At 36.6% G+C, this 17,444-nt stretch overlaps 1 protein-coding gene across 4 annotated transcripts in view; it reads right to left on the bottom strand.

Annotated features, from left to right (window-relative positions):
- Nucleotides 1–17,444, bottom strand: part of LOC119830392 (FMRFamide receptor-like) — a 101,394-nt gene that overhangs the window by 56,009 nt on the left and 27,941 nt on the right. For 2 of the 4 annotated variants that reach the window (XM_038353396.1, XM_038353394.1), the window contains exons 2-3: nt 11,424–11,612; nt 10,478–10,516 (exon numbers count right to left, since the gene is read on the bottom strand). Coding sequence is in view for 1 of the 4 variants with exons in the window: in XM_038353392.1 (XP_038209320.1) it covers nt 10,478–10,516 (39 nt within the window). In the remaining 3 variants the exon portion in view is untranslated. Of the gene's footprint in view, nt 1–10,477; nt 10,517–11,423; nt 11,613–16,446; nt 16,523–17,444 lie in introns of those variants that run through there. The other 2 variants (XM_038353395.1, XM_038353392.1) reach the window with 2 other exon arrangements.

Genomic DNA, 17,444 nt, shown 5'->3' with positions numbered 1-17,444 from the left:
TTCTGTTTTTAACAAACAAAACCGTCTTCAAATTTCATTTTTTTGTGATTGATTTGAGGCAAGTATTTTCCTGAAAAATACTCGACTTACCAAGTGAGAGACATAATTTTGTTAAAAAGAATACCCAAACCGACTCACGCGTCCGGGAGTTACAATGCCACAGATAGACACACATACATACACATCTAACTTACCACCACCATCCACCCACCCACCAAAAAATATTATGACATATGTAATACTTGCGGCCGCACTGACCACGGTTTGTATAATGTTGATTCAAGCGACCTTCTTCAGTAGGTCAGCTTCTCTTTATTCGGGTATTTTTCAATAATTTTGACAAAATCATTAGTAAATAAATTATCTTTTAATTCGCCCCAAAACATTATACTCTTTGATTTGACATCTTAGATATTATTTCAAAGGCAAAATAGCGTTTAATTAAAATGAAAAAGAAATATCTTTTACTTTTTACGTGGTTTACTTTCGAACGTCATCTGCTTCGAAACGGCGACACGTCATAGAATATAACGAAAACGTTCATGGCCGGCCGTTACAAGACTGAGTGCTAAATCTTATCTTCAATAGAAAATTGAATCCCAAAAGCGACCTTGACCTCTAGTTAAGGCGAGGCATTTCAGCAGCCGCCATCGGAAGCGACGCGGCGGGAAATCGCCGGAGTTCATTCGGAGTTCAGAGTTTATTTGTATATATTGAGTTTAGTGTAGTTAATAATTACAGGAGTCCAGTTAAAAATAAAATTAAGCAGGTTCTTCGTAGAAATGTGTAATCAAGTATATTGATAAAAATTTATATATTAAACAATCCATTCTAAACTATGAATTTAGGTTGTTTTCAGTTTTTTTATGAAGACAAGTACATCTTATGGTGTTATAAAATACATAATTTTGAGGCAGTATACTTAGATATGGAATATATATTTTTATAGATCGACATACAACGGTAAATTCCCAAACCAAGAGAATTCTAAAAAAGTATTTTTCGTTGATTCCTTCTGAAACCTCGCCTTAAGCGACCCTTTGGATAGGCAGAGAGTTTCATCCGAATCCAACGAACCCTAACTTATTCTATTGAAAAATTGTTGAGAATGCAAATATCTCTCTTCCCTAAACTGGCATCGAAATCTTTAACGGGAATGTGATTGGACCTTGAGTCTTTCTTTCAAAAATAGACCGCGCGCTTCAGTGCTCCTTGGTTGTAGGCATGAGGCATGTAGATATTTCGTCTCCCTATTATCTATCTATACCCTATTTAGGTAAGTAGGACAGGGCATTACAAAATTATTAAATCGTCTGATTTCCATTGCTTCCGATCTCTCACTTGAAATATTTGTTTTAATGATTCAGTTCTGATTATTCAAGTAATTTAATAGCACAATAATATACCTATATACAAGTGTAAGGTGGTTGACTCCGCCCGGGTAGTCAGTTTGCTCTTTGTGGTTTTTCAAATGCTTAATAATTATCTTATTATCCTAATCCAAACAGAGATTTTTTTCTTATACTGGGTACTGTTTTCAATATTGTGAGCCCTATTGTGATATCTATCGATTTAATGGTAAAAAAGTAGATATACTAGCTACCTTTTAAGTAGTAATATAAAATATCTACTAAATATAACATTTTGCATAATATCCTCACGCAACTATCTGCACGAGTTTAATACCTTTCTATCTACTAATGTACCTCGGTCCATAAACTCAACAGTTCCTTATAAAATACTTGCCCACATTTATAACTTCCTTATAAATATTTTCCCGCGCATTCGATGAAATATAAAAATAATTGCGAACTTGGAATTTTTGAGAGAATCGCGAAAATCGCATCAACGATTTCTTTGAATAACAACTTCATAATATAAAGGTTAAGCGGAATTTTAACTCGTCGTGATAAATCGTTGCTTATCATTCCTTATATGGTAATAAATCGGCAAGCTAAACTGGGCAACGTTGACCAATCATGCGCGTGAGCACCTCCAACCCCCGCCCACAAGCTCCAGCGACTAGCGCCGAGCACGCAGTACGCACTAAGTACTAACTTCTTCTTTAGTCCAAATTAACCTTGCATTCGTAACGGAAGTGCAATTAACGGCGCGCAACATCGTCGGGATTCTGTTTATTTGTTTGTGTTTGTGGCAAAGTTAAGCAGAACAGTTTACTGTTTAGAATTGTGTATACAGTGTTGATGTGCTGAGAGTGATGTAGACAGTTCACAGTGCACGCTTGTGCTTACCAAAAGATGCCTACCAGTTGCGAAATGTTACGTGAAAATAATATGTGTATTTAAGTTGACAATTTAGTGTAGATACAGATTATGGATCGCTGCTTGTAGAGTTACCAATCAACTGATAATGATCAGTCGTCATATAGATTTCTGGTGTGAGTTTTGAATCGGCTCGACAAAAAATATCAGGCGGCCAGTGGCAAGTGGACAGGTGAAAAGATGGCTTACGATAAGGTGTTGAAACTAGAAGTAGAAAGAGCTTGGTGAGTGTTTGCACATTACTGAAACATCCTTTTTCTGTCTTGTGTTGTTATGTATTTTTATAAAACCTTTGAGCTTAATGAAAAGCAATGGCAGACTTCAATACTTACCTACATGAAATTAATTTCAGAAGATGGTATGTGTGAACAATATCTTAAAATGTCATAAGATGTTCGGCGTCTTATTCTGAACAACATTTTTAAAGAAATTTTGCTTGGAGTAGACCAACTTTTAAGGATCCTATATAGATACTAGCTGCACCCGGCAAACGCTGTTCTGCCTTACCCTTATCGTTTAGTGGTATGAAAAATAGATGTTAGCCGATTCTCAGACCTACCCAATATACTTACCAAATTTCAGAGGAATCGGTCAAGCCGTTTCGGAGGAGTATGGAGACTAACATTGCGACACGAGAATTTTATATATAAGATATTACATAGATTTGAAAATCTTAGGATATGTTATATTATGTCAATAGTGGAAAGTAACGCGTCCCGTGATTTTTTGTTGTAAATTTAGTTAAGTCTCAACGTAATTGAGTGTAATAATTGAGCTTTTAAATATTGTTTTTTATTATAAGTAGATAATTAAAGAAGATAAATAAAATGAATACATAAAAAACGAAAAGCTCATAAGCATTATGACAGATCATAATTCTATACGCATTATCGATGTCTTTGATTGATACAGCTCTTTTCGTGACGGTGTAATTTCGTTCTATTATAGCCGGAGCTGCCATAACATTTAATATAATAATTATACGTCGTATTATGATTTAAGAAAGTTATTCAAGATCATTTTATTGAACCAGATAATTCTAAACGCTACAATTTTTGACATATTTTATTCTGCCATTGTTCTTTTCTGTTATTGAATAAGAGACGTTGAATAGTACTAATTATGATAATTGAACTCCATTTATTTTTTAACTATATTATCAAGTTCATCGTGATGATGATGGTGTACCTACACCTTACAAGCTACAACTGCGCGCTATGAGGTTAATCTTATGGAATCTTACTCGTACTCCAACTAAGTAATATTATAAACGCTGAAGTTTGTAAGCATGACTGGTTGTATAGATATTTGTTTCTCTTTCACGCGAAAACAGCTTACACAGAGATAAATTAGCACACAGGCTTCTTCTAATCGGGTACCACCCGAGTGGGGCCGCACGTTGTAGCTAGTTACTAATAAGTTAATCGTATTCAATTCATTATATTTTGTTTCAATCTTTATCATGACACATTCGTAAAACTAAAAAAACACGACTACAAAATCAAGTAATATCGATGTCGGTATAACTCTTCCATTTGTATGTGAAACGATTGAAAGTTGAAACTTTATACATGTACCTATTATTGTAGCGGAATGAGGGATCCACAGGCTTCGAATAACGCGAAATAACAACTCCTTTGTAGTGCCGACTGCCTGCTGTCGAGTGCCGACGCGACGTCACAGCGCGCGTCTTACTGGTAAAAATATCACTACGATAGCATCATACGATAACATTTGTTATACAATCGGTTTTGAGTAGGAATACTCGAGGTAGCGTTTATTGGATCCAGCAATCAAATTCATGTAATTCGAATTAATTTAATGTTTAGCGAGTTGAAGTAAGTAATTTACTTTTCGGTGAGTGCTATTAATTAAAATAACGACGAATATCTTGATTATTTTTCTTATTTGGTTTAATGTCGGTATACTTACATTCATGAAATGTAATTCTTATTTATTGAGTGACGAGTTATAAAAATGAAATACATATTAAGAATACTAACAGGTTTTCATGAATTTTAAAATAAAATAGGACCCTTATACATACTTCTGTGATAAAAGAAATGATTTGTGGCAATAATAAAAGTCATAGTAATTACAACGTTCTCATCAACTTCTATTTTGTAAATAAATATGTAACGTTATGTTATAGTTAGAGAATTCGTGACTTCGAAGCAGACTGCATCTTATCATTAAGGAAAAGTTAGGTTACCTATTAGAGAACCTGACTACATGCGAGGACCGTCATTAAAACTTGCAGAACGAGATGTGATTTTATTTAGGTATTTAAGAAGATTTTATTCGCAAAACCTGTGTCGATATATCTACGGTACGTCATGATGCGGTACCTTCGGTAGACTTAACGTGGCCTTATTACTCTCAAGTCTTGCCGAAAACATGATAGATTATTGTGTTAAGCACTCGGGTACAGGTGCTTTTCGTGTCTTCATTACATTCATTAATTTCAACTCAATTTGATTACCAATCATTGATTGTGAATAAAGTGCGTAATCGTCAATCATCATACTCAATTGTAACTGTGTATGCAAGATATTAATGCAATTTCGAATACACATAATAGTTTTAACGTAGTTATTGTCGTGTATAATACTTATATCTCGATTGAATACAATAAAATACAATAAATGGTGAATAAGAAGCATGAAATTTGGGCAGGGGTCTGCAGATGTGTGACCTTAACTTAATATAATGTCCCCACTATTATTATTCTATCGAATATGCCGTGAGTATACGTAGGCACCTACATCTCACATAACCGGGGCCGGGCCCGCAGCTTTACGCAATCTCCGACGCGAGGGGACATCGTCCACTTGACCAGTTACTCTATCTGGGCTCCTCTAATGACTCAAAAAAACACAACAATAACTTTTACAACCAAATAAACAAACGTAACTATTCGGCGGTTGTACTAGTGGGAATGGAACGCTGAGGTCGTTAATTTGATAATTTTCAACATCGCTTGATATGAAACGTGAATGTAATTAATTGAACAAACGAGGCGGCAGCTAATCGTTATGTTTCAGCGCGTTCGCGTCCATCGCGCGTGTATTCGTCGCAAAATAACAAAGCGGAGTTTTTTACAGATTATGTTGTATTGTAGTAGATGATGTCATATTACTCTTGTGTTATGTATATTTGTGGATAAAACTGCATAAAAATATGTAAATATTATGTATATCGTTATATAAAGACATGCTGGGTAGTACTTACTAAGAACTTCCATGGCTTCGGTTGAATTATTATTTTTTTTTATGTCACAGTCGACAGCGGAGCTGGTGGGACGCCTGATGGTAAGCGCTACCAGTGCCCATGAACATTTAGAGAGGCATAAGGTCCATTGCAGACCTTACGCCTCTACAAATGGATTGCCGGCTTTAAAATGGGATTGTGAAAGGATTGGCGAGAGGAATAAATGAAAAGATTGGGAAGGGTAAGGAAAAGGATATGGGCCTCCGGCTCCCCCACTCGCCGAACGAAACACAGCAGAATGCTATTTCACGCCGGTCTTCTGTGGAGTTGTGGTACTTCCCCGATGCGAGCTGGCCTAATTCGTGCCGAAGCGTGCTTGACTACCACATACAAAACGTGAGAGTTCAATTAAACCGTTGTGTTTATTATAATCTCTATAGGCCTATAAATGCTAATTTCGTTGTTCAAGAGCCCTCTTATACAGCAAGAAAAATATTAATCCAAGTTTTTCCACGTACCTCAAGTCGCCTGGCGGAAAAATTAATTGTAAACACTTGGAGTATTTGTCGAGACTCGAGCGCCAACACTGATGTAATTTATTTGATTAAAATGCGGGGACATAATTGCCCGTTCATAAATAACGTAGCTTCAAGTGTTCTTGCTTTTTGACTACAAAACATTATCTTTGTTCGGCTTTCATTCTTATCATTCCTTTATTTAATCTATATAGTATACATTTGTGTCCCGGGAGTCAGCTCCAGATTCTCGTATAAATAAAATCTTTCCGTTTTTAACACGCCTCACTTTCACATGTGTGTTTGTAAATATAACTGATTCTCAAAAAGAACTAAAACAATAATCATAGTTATTTTACTTAATATCCGCAAAAAAACTACATTTGTTTATTTGTATTAGTCGGGATATTAGTATAATTCAAATACGTAGTATGGATTTAAGCTGGTGCTCTTTATTTGCCATTCAGCAATAACATACTATTGTCCCCGGTGACTCACGACAATGGCGCAGAAGCAATTCGTAAATTGCTCGCAATGCATATAATATACGGTTTAAAAGTTTATATCTTCTTTAATAATTCTATAATTTAGTGCCTTCGTGAGCCATCGGCTTTAGTCACCTCGGTGAACATTGATGAGTCGCAATAAATTCACCGTTTTACTTCAAATTGAAACACGTTAGTGCGACCCGACCAAGGACACTCCAATAAACCATTTGCGGCACTCACCGACGCCATATTGCGACGCCTTCAATTTGATCTTTACGACTCAAAAAGAACGAATGATTGATGGCCGAGATATGATCATGTACTGAACGAGGAACTCGCGTAAACATTCAATGCTACTTGTGTACAATATTGTAATCAAACGGTAGCTTCAACTGATTGAAAATATGTTACGATACCATTTACTTTGAACAATAGGCCGTATTTTATTCCTGCAGGTATCGTGTTACATTTTGTATGATGGGCTAGTCCGTGCAGTTTCGAAGGGGTCAAATGGCTTGTAATTTTTTCGCACATTTATTATTAAAGATAGGGAAGGCGAGTGAGTTACGAGTGAAGTTTAAATTAGGTTCAGATGTTAGTTACGACTCAGCTTAGTATCTTCGGACCGGTATCGTTTACAATATTAATTACTAGGCGAGGGTACATGACGTAGACAACAGTTAATACCTATCTAGGTATGTCGGAGTTCTAAGTCTATCGCACTAATTTCTATAGTTGGCAAATTATTGTTTATTGTTATTACTATATATAATTCAACTGTATGTAACAATATTTTGCCATATTTTAAAAGATACATTATCTACATACGTTGTGTAGAGCGGAGTATAAAGATAAACCGAACAGATAAAAATATTGTCTACCAGTTGCTATTGTTTACCACGGCAGGCGAGTTATTGCTGATTTCTTGTGATACATATTTAAATAAATTTATCTACTGAGGTTTTAAATACCATTTCAAATTTAAAATCCAGGATTTAAATATGACTATTATTCTTCTTTCCATTTTAAAGCATGAATCGATGATACTTATTTCCGCTTTCTGCGCCCAATGTGTCCGAGTGTAGGTTACGCGAGCTCACTAGTTTTCAGCTCGCCAGCGCTCTCAAATGAATCTGCGAGTATACTGTGCGGTTGCAGGAGCTGAATACAGATAATTTCAGGTACATTTATCGGTTTAGCGACCGAGCGATTTTATCGACGGAGCGATTGCTTTCGAGACCATTGCGGTTATGATATTAAATCTTTTGTTGATGCGATCTATGTTTAAGCGAGCTAATAGGAATTTATTTATTGTAGATTTGTTTTGCAGTGTGCAGTATAGAATAATACAACAGTAAGTATAATTATCTGCACAACCTATTGCTGTAGGTTAGTTAGAACTTGGCATTTTACAAATCTTGGTTTTTGGATAAGAAAGTCTTTTTTCCTTAGGCGGTATAAGTTGTGGTCGTAAAGGTTTAAAAAGAAGAAAGAGAGTGAGAGAGTGTATATTAAACATAATGTATCACCATAGCGGTAACATACTATTTAAATTTATTTAACTTTGTAAGAATAATAAAATAACCATGAGAAAAATAGCAAAGCTAAATACAATACACAACAAACAACAATAGTAATACCATAGTAACTTTTAATTTAAATATTACAGCAATTCTTTAGGATTATATCAATGGCAGCTCGCAACACTCACGACGAGCGATTCAATATAGCGTTTCAATTGTATACATATAATATTGTACATATTATCTTCCAATTCACAAACATAAAATGGTAAGTTCGTATAAACCTTCCATTGAATAACCATATTTTACGCCATGTATTATATTTTATACCCATTAGTTATAAAACTCAGTTTTATTAAAATAAATTAGCAACTTAATTAACCAATTAAACAATATGCATATAATTAGACGTGTTCTGCTCACCGTCACACATATCTGTAAGATAAAAACCGTCAACCGGTTTGTTTTATCTGACGTAAATTAAATTTAAGAGATTTCCTCCTAATTTCTTCCGATATCATTAAAAAATCCACATAATTGAATTCAAATGTTGTTATTTATTTGAGAGTAATCTTCTTATCGGTGGATGGATCCACATCAAAGACCCAAACAAATCCGTGCTTGTTGTTTAATTATATTATATTAAAAACGATATCACGAGTCGCGCGAGGATTAGAGGGTTACAGTTGATTATTTAATTACCTACATCGCGTTGGATTGTTCCGGGCCGCTGTCAACAAATTGGATTTCTGCCGAGCTGATATTTTAATAGGATTGTGAATGGAAACAAATAGCAGGATCCGGCATATATCAGCCGCTTTGTTTGCGGAGCGGCGCGGCCCGCGGGCCGGCCCGGTGCGCGGGAGATATCGCCGCGATCAATGGGCCACATTGACGCGCCACGTATATTCAGAAACAATTGATCGTGCAGGTGCTCGCAAAGGAATGTTTTTTTTTAGGTTTTACCTATCTATCTAAATCATTTTAACTGTTAATAATTAAATACTTAAATTGGTCAGATGTAAATATATATATATAGGTTGCGTGTGCCATACATTTGTTTGGCCAGATGTAAAGAACTATATTTTCCTGTGATCAGATTTAACAGTGACTAACATAGAGACACTAAATAGGAAGAATAAATAAAAGCTTCTTCATCAAATAGTATTTTCTTGTGTTTGATTTTACGCGACTATTACATTTAGTAATTAAAAACTTTTTAATGGATTTTAAACGCGATTTATTCATTATATTATTAACCCGACGTTTCGAACACTTTACAGCGAGCGTGGTCACGGGGAGACTGTCGAAGTGTAATATATATATATATATATATATATATATATATATATATATATATATATACAAATTTCGATAAGCAATTGAGTCAGGAAGTGGTGTTTTACCATCGCCTCGAGGTCACGCATATTTATGCACTAAATGGATAATTAAATTGTTTCTGCATAGACCTCTATAGTGCTCATAGATTTGATTAGATATGAATATTGTTGGTTCTAATTAATCTTTTTAAATGATGTCTTATACAGATAGACTATAATAAATCCACTTTATAGCAGACGGAACATCGCCTCTAAATCATGGGGGCGAGATTTACGAGCGGAAACTCGCGAAAACAATCGTTTAAATACATGTTTTTATTGCTTTTATTGAGGATAAAGTTCAGCTAATTGTTCGTGAAACTAAATATCACCAGAAAGTTAATTCGTCCATAATAAACCTATTTATCCGCCACTCAGCACTGCGTTTAAATTATCTTATGATTAAAGTCTCTTCATCTATTAATACATCTAGTGTTGAGATAAGACTCTCGGAGTGTTGTTGTAAAACTTTAGACCAATTGAGTTTAATCGTTAATCTTGGGCTTCGGCCAAGTTGAGTGATAATTAAAACACGATTGTTACTCAGTCATACCACATCATACTGCCACTTTCATCCTGACGTCGAAACTTCGAAAAAGCCACAGCCATCAACATTGTATGTTATAAATTTATAACTCCAAGACTAATTGTAACATGTGCTGCTGCAACAGATGATGTACCATTTAATTAAATTTGCAATATGCAAGTGGGAAGATGTGTGACACGCCGAGCGAGTAATAAAGCATGCGCGAAGATAAAGTTTAAGACGGTGAAGGCTTCCATTTCCTCGCGCGACACCGCGGGACGTGCCTATTGTGATCCTCCCACGTCCCGCACCCCCGCACCCCCGCACCTGCACAACCGCCCGGGGGACGTGACAGAAATCCTATTTAGCTACCTGGGCTGCACATAAACGCACCAAGCCGTGAAAGAAACTCCGCCGGCTTAGATACCAACTCGCCACATTTATTGCAAACTTTATGTTTTCAGAGCATTAAGAAAGTTCACTTAAAAGGACAGACGTTAAATCTCCCTCGATACAGATATTAAATTATAATTTATATGTTATGTAGAACTTACGGATATCGGTTGTAGAGGCTCGGGAACAACTGCCGATACCTGAAAACAACAGAGTTGGTTTTACTATGGGTAAAACTCGGATTAAATACAACTGCCTTAATATGTTCTTAGAGTAGAAACGCAGATAACATAATATTGTACTTGGAACGATAAAGTCTGCCTTCTTAAAATAAATAATCGAGCATCGATTTAAGAATAGTATCGAGTGCCTAGCTATGAGCTCCTGGCAGAGAATTAAAATACAACCTCGACATCATTTATTATTTATCTAGTTTTTTATTTATTCTTTATTTATCAAACCTTTTTCGCATAACATCTGAAGGATAATCTCAGCCTTTGATACCGAAACCGATCCGCGGCCCGCAGGCGAAGTTTTAAATGACATCGAGGTATTTAATAACATCGGTCCTCGCAAACATTCGCGGGAATTTCCATAAAAACAGTGAAATGTCCACTTTATCGCTTCTCCTCAAAGCGCTACAGACAGCTCAGCTCAGTTCTGTAGCGGACAAGAAATTCGTGTTTTAAAAAGCTCTCGCTTTGCTGAAGATTTACAAACTTTGCGAAGATTTATTTGACATTACGCACACATACAGACCGTCTAAAATGCGCTAAATGTTTCATTTTGGCGTTTAATTTTGTTTTATGTCTGCCTCTGCTCCACTGCACGCATTAGTTTGAAAATGTGATAAAAGTGACATTTTTATGAGGAATTAAATGCGTTATGAGTATGTGAAAATAAAATTTGCGTATAATTTTGTTCATGCCAACACTGAATTATCTCAGTTTAATTGTTTTTACCAAGAAGTATTTATTGATATACACGTGCTATTCGGTGATGCTGTGTGTGATGATAACACGGCCATCGGTCATGAAATCATCGGTCTGCTCCATCACAATACACGTAGATGGAAAAGTTGAATGATCTTAAGTTTTCGTTATTTACCAAGTTCATAGAGTTGTAGCGTATACCGCTAGCGCACCGGACTTCTGGCGAAGTTGTTTGAATCTCTTCCACTAGCAGTTCGAAATATTTTCGGTTTGTTTGCAGTTTGTTGTTGTGTGACCCGCTATTAGATTCAGTTTGTGAAACATCTTCTACTTTTACTGGGCTTCTTTGGGACACTTGCGTTTTCTGAGATAAGAAAGAAACGCTGTTTAACTGTTGACCGACATCAATAGTAAGACGTAAGTAAGTTTTTTTATGTCTGTAGATACATTTTTGTAAGTAAGAAAATACAGGCATGCGTTGCTCTGTGCCGTTCCTGTCTAATTAATTATCCTAGCCGAGTTTAATACTCATAATATAATTTACACGACCGAGACACACGATACGCAATAGTTTCAGTTTCAGATAAAAAAGAAAACTTAAAAACCTTTTAAAAGTACCTAACTTTTAAAAGGAACCTCATTCAAATACTTTATTTAAATTTGAAGTTTACACTTTGTAATTATATATTATAATGATTCAAAAAACGTGAGCTTTTAGCAAGCAGTAACTTTCATATCAAAAACGAGTAGTGATTCATTAGTATATATTTCATTAGGATTCTATTTGCTGGAGCGGCCGGCTGGCTAATGGAGGCAGCCGGTAACTTGGGGCAGCATAACTGAGTTTGCAAACGATCGCAGTTGGCCCGTTACCGGCATTTCCTCTGTGCTCTCAGCGACCGACTACTGGCTATGGGCTATATTTAGAGAAGCAATTGTTACACTAAACTGTTCTAATGTGTGTTGCCTTTTAAGTCGCGTAAGATATTCCAGTACCATACGATAGGTTTGCGTCAGTCTAGTCTCTCGTTATACGATTTATTTTGACAAAATTAATTAATTATGAGCAAATCAATACAGAACTAATAATAATAAAGTGATACTCGAGATACCCTCGAATTCCTGTTATTGAGTGTTAATTGTTGAAACAGTAATACCGGCTACGCTCGAGAGTTCTTGTTCTAATCTATATTAGTACAATATTGTCAACAATTGTGATAATCTCTAATCGTGTAGGTAGGCACTTTATTGATTTTATCCCTAGATACTACTGTTCGAGTTTTGAACCGTAGCAGGGGTTTGAACTTCAGTTCAAACATTCAAATTTCTTAATAGTGGAATTAAAGTGCATAGTACAATGCAACATTATTGAAGCCTTTAAAATCTTTTAGGTACGTAGGTCAATAACATATTTGGGAGCGATGACATTATCCATGTGTATATATCGTAAGTGACTCTTAGTCGCAGCTATTAATCTTATGAGGATTGGCACTTGCGTTTATGTATTGTATAAATACATGAGTGCTCTCACGACCCTCACCAATACGTGCTTATATTATAAATCCGAGAGTGTATTTGCTTATTACTTTGTATTTTTCGTTCACTTCGCAACAGAGCAATTTTATAGTATGATTTTTGAGATAGAGAGGGATGGTACCAATGGGCTAGGCTAGTCGATCTCCTTTGATCACACGGGCGAAATCGCGGGCAATGACAAGTGGCTAGTGTACTCATGTTTTATTTATAAGTTTATACGGTTGTCAAGACTCGACCCCTCGCTTGCATGTATTGAAATAAGAAAGTATGACTAATAGTGGTGTAAGGTTATCTTCAGCATGCCTACAGTCGTCTGTCTTGGGCTGTCAGTTATTAGCAGTTATGCTGATTAGCGACACACGGATTGGCAGAGTGCGGCGGGCTGCGGGCAGCGGGCGGCGGGCGGCGGGCAGGTGTAAACAGCCCGAGCGGTTTATTGAAATCCGTCGCATTTTTATTGGAAACTGAAATTGTTAGCGACACATTTGTTGAACGAGTTCGATCGTTGCGTCACCGAGCTTTACGACGCACTTTACGGCTCTTTGAAATGACTGCTTCTGATATTAAAAGTGAGATGAGCTTATCTAAAAATGTATCGTGTGACCTCGTTCACCTCATTCAAACTATACTCCCCATAATAGAGTTTGGGTACTTGCTACATACACGCCGCTGATTTATTCACCTCGATACAAACGTCTATTTTTAGACACTGGATCAAAAGTGTTTATTGATAGTCAATTGTTGCGTTCTGCATACTGGGCGTAAATCGCGACTCTGCCTTTACAAGTTTTTGTATCTGTATGCGTGTGATAAATACCATATTTTTGTTGTTTGCTTTGGTAGTTGCATTGTGACACATCCCGTCACCATTGATAACAAGAATCCAACAATTTTAAGATAAAGCATGCTCATTATCAACATCGATCATTGAATATCTGAGATTGATTTTGGAAGGAGAACTGGTAACGAATGTATTGATTCCTGTAGGCAATAAACGGAAGCTGCGACCTGAGGGAAGTAGCAGTAGCAGCCGCAGTCTGCAGCGAGCCAATTAATTGATAATATTTCCAATAATATTCGCCATAAACAGAGAGACGGGGAAGATTGCCGATGAACTCGCGTTCATTGAAGTCGTATCTGCAACATTTCCCGCGTGTCGCGGCGCGTCCATTTCCCGCCGTGCTCTCGATATTTCCAGCTGGCCACGGCTTCCGGTTCACCTCTACTCCCCCGGCACACACCCAATGCACTACACTGCTCTGAATCCTGTATACGCCCGTAATTTTAATCAACGTAAATGCAACGGGGTGTTCTAAGTTTTGATATGGCTGGGTGTGTGTGTGTGAGTCTGTCCTTACAATGTCTTGTGACGAGTCCATAAATGGATGAGTGGTTAGCGCTAATAGCAATTATATCAATTTATTTTCCACTTTTATGTTAGTTTATCTCAGTGACACGTCGCTGCGGAGTGAACTAATTGGAACTTATATAACAATAGGATACTGTATGGGAATTTCCTCCGGCGGCAATAAAGATGACTATGATGACGATTTCCGCGGAAAGTCTCCGTTGAAATTTATGTAGCAACCGATTTCATACCTTCGAACGGAAACCTGATGGAGCTCCACCGAAGTTTTCCAGAGGTCTCTATTTTAATTTACTGATTCTGCGAAACAGGTCGCTGGAACACGAAAACTATATTAATTGGAAAGGCTTCTCTGAGTCAGTCTCTCTCTCTCTCTCGATGCGTGCAGCAAATTAGCCGCTACGTAGAATTAATGTTATGTAGTACATTATGAAAATATGGTATTGTGGAATATTTGATTGTCTAAAGTCAAATTGAATTTCGGATTTACCCCAAACGCGCACAGTTCAATAGTACCTACAATATAAAGAATTGCATTTTGATAGTTTCCTATGCCCGTCTGTTTTTGTGAACTTTGAATTAAGCCTTTTAAAGTGGAACGCAAAGTGATAACGGTACACGCAGACACGATGTTCCTATTTTTAATGCTGTTCTCATATTTAGAGGTCATTACAACTATTTCATCATTTTATCACAAAAAGCGCATAGGACTGATATTTGGCAAGTTTTAGCAGTTAGGAAGTGTCGCTAGCAGGTGCAAGCGGCAGGCTGCGGGGCGCGGGGCGCGGGCCCACTTGTTGCTTTCAGCGTGTTTGCGATGTGTTGGTTTGTTGCACTTTTATTCAGAAATTGTTGTTTGAGAGGTCCCTAGTCCCTATACCAGTAAGTAGCAATTTGCGGAAATTCATTTGGGTACATATGCATATCGGCGATAATTGCGAAGTTGTGGATTATGTTATATAAATAATAATGTATTCACGTTCAGGTAACAAATTTTTTCTATTCTTTTAATTTATAATTTTCGATAATATGTAATTCATATTTAAATTTCTTAATGGTGCAACATTACTACAAGGTAACAGTTTCCAGTTTACGGATCAGGATAACGAAATGATATCGTAGTCAGGATATTGTACTACTAATTAATTGCATATAAAATACGAATTAAATATCGTAATTTATTATAATCTGACATTTGACAATTCTGACACATCATTAACTATTAAAATACAGCTTCCTACCAATAAGCAACATGAAACTTGACAAAAAACCCAAATATCATTTGGCGCGCTATTCGCAGTTCGCACATGGAACAAACATACTACATAACGTGGAGTTGGAGCTGCTGAGATACTGAAGGAATCATAAACCTGACGACTCTACCGAGTGACGTATGATATAACGTGTTTCGTAACTTCTGCTGTTTTATAAATTCCGCTTCAATTAACAGTCATTTAAAATGACAGCTATTAAACATTTTATTATTCGTGAGGCCGGTTTCACTGCTCGCCGGGACTGTCCCCGATAGCGTGTTTGATACCTTTTGACGTACATTTTCATACACAATATATTATTATACATATTATCTACATTATTATTATATGACTGATAATTATTTAACAAGAAATGTAAAATGTCTCGAAACGTTGGTACAAGACAACTGATATATTTTTAATTAGTTACTACAATTAAGGTTTGTGAATTGCAGTCATAAAATCAATTCAAAATGTTTTGTTTACAAGTTAACTTTATAAATCATTCTGTATTAGAGCTGATTCTATAGTATTTACTTAAATTAATGTCCGTAGAGATTCTTCGTAGGTAGAGCGTTATTCTGCAGTATGGTGGGGTAAATAAACAAATATATAAGGAAGAAACGCTTGCTTAATGTTACAGTAAGCAGTAGTTACTGGTAGAGACCCCGTTATCGCTGCAGAGCGGCGCTTCCCGGCGGGCGGCGCTGTGCGGGGCTTATCGGCCGACATACCTTACTAATAACCCATTATTTATTGCTCTCATACCATCACAACTCAGGCAATGATTTATTTCGATTTGGATTTAATAAATTCAAATACTTAGCTCAAATGTTGCCTTGTTATTAGTTAATATAAAACCATTTGTCGTTAAATTTTAATAATAAATAGTCAAGAAGTTTAGGCTCAAATTATCACTTTAAAAAACAAAAAAATAACTTGTTATTTAAGACTATCAAATAACAAATCTTTGTGACAAATAAATAAATAATAAATTAAGTTCTTTAAAGCTTAGTATGCAAAGTGTGATAAAGCAGTAATACCAGAAGCAGGCTCACGCCGCGCCGCAAGAACGGAATTTGTGTAGAAAGCGATTGCATAGCGTTCCCGAGCCGCCGCCGCCCGGGAACAGCCCGGAACATTCCGTTCTTCAAACGTTCCCTGGGACATGCTCACAATATCCTTCCTTGAATCTATGCCTAACTTTGACAATCTTATAGCTTCTTTCGCGCTTCGCTCGCTTATCAGCGGGACAGTGTATCTTACATTTTAATAAAATCTTGCTCTGCGAATATTAAATACAAAAACCAGTTTAATAACTATTTTACGCTATATTGAGTAGGTAGAGAAATAGTTTGATTGTACCTCCCTCTGGTGTTACTTACCTACATATTATTTATATTGAAAGACTTCGGCACAATAGAAAATTTTTCAAATGCAATGTTATTCCGACATTAAAGCTGTGTATTTAAATCAAATTGAACAAATGTGATGTTAAAACCCACAGTGCAGTAGATAAAGTAAAAGTTAGGAAAGTTCTGCGGCTGATTGTCGGTCGGAGCGGGGACGAGTTGTCGGTAATTGCTGCACTGTGCCCGAGTGGTCCAGCCGCCCGCGCCCTCCTCGCACCTAACACAATTATGACGAACTTAGTCCTAGCGATCTTCCTTTGCCGTTTCATTAGGAGTAGCTCGGCTCAGGCTAGTGCTCCTCGTAATTCATACAAATAAAGGTGAATGATTGAAACATGATTAATACGAGATAGGTGCGCTAATCCTACATAATGTTTATTGAAATTTTTCTTTAAAAATGTTCCTTTTTAAACGGTTTGAATTTTTTTGGCAGGTAGCAATTGTAATGAAGTCGTGAGATGAAATCGAGTGAGAATAGTCATTCGAAGTTAAAAATGAGATCAATCGCAGCGCGTCTGCCCGCGAGGCGACGCCATACAACAAACATACATTGACTGATTAACTCATTACCTACACACCTACACTTCTTTACATCGCCCTGTCGCGTATTTATATCCGAAGTCTTCAAA

This window comes from Zerene cesonia, chromosome 11 (assembly GCF_012273895.1).
Source record: "Zerene cesonia ecotype Mississippi chromosome 11, Zerene_cesonia_1.1, whole genome shotgun sequence".
Lineage (NCBI taxonomy): Eukaryota > Metazoa > Arthropoda > Insecta > Lepidoptera > Pieridae > Zerene > Zerene cesonia.
The sequence above is the reverse complement of the archived record's forward strand: the minus strand, read 5'-3'. Positions and strand labels throughout refer to the sequence as shown.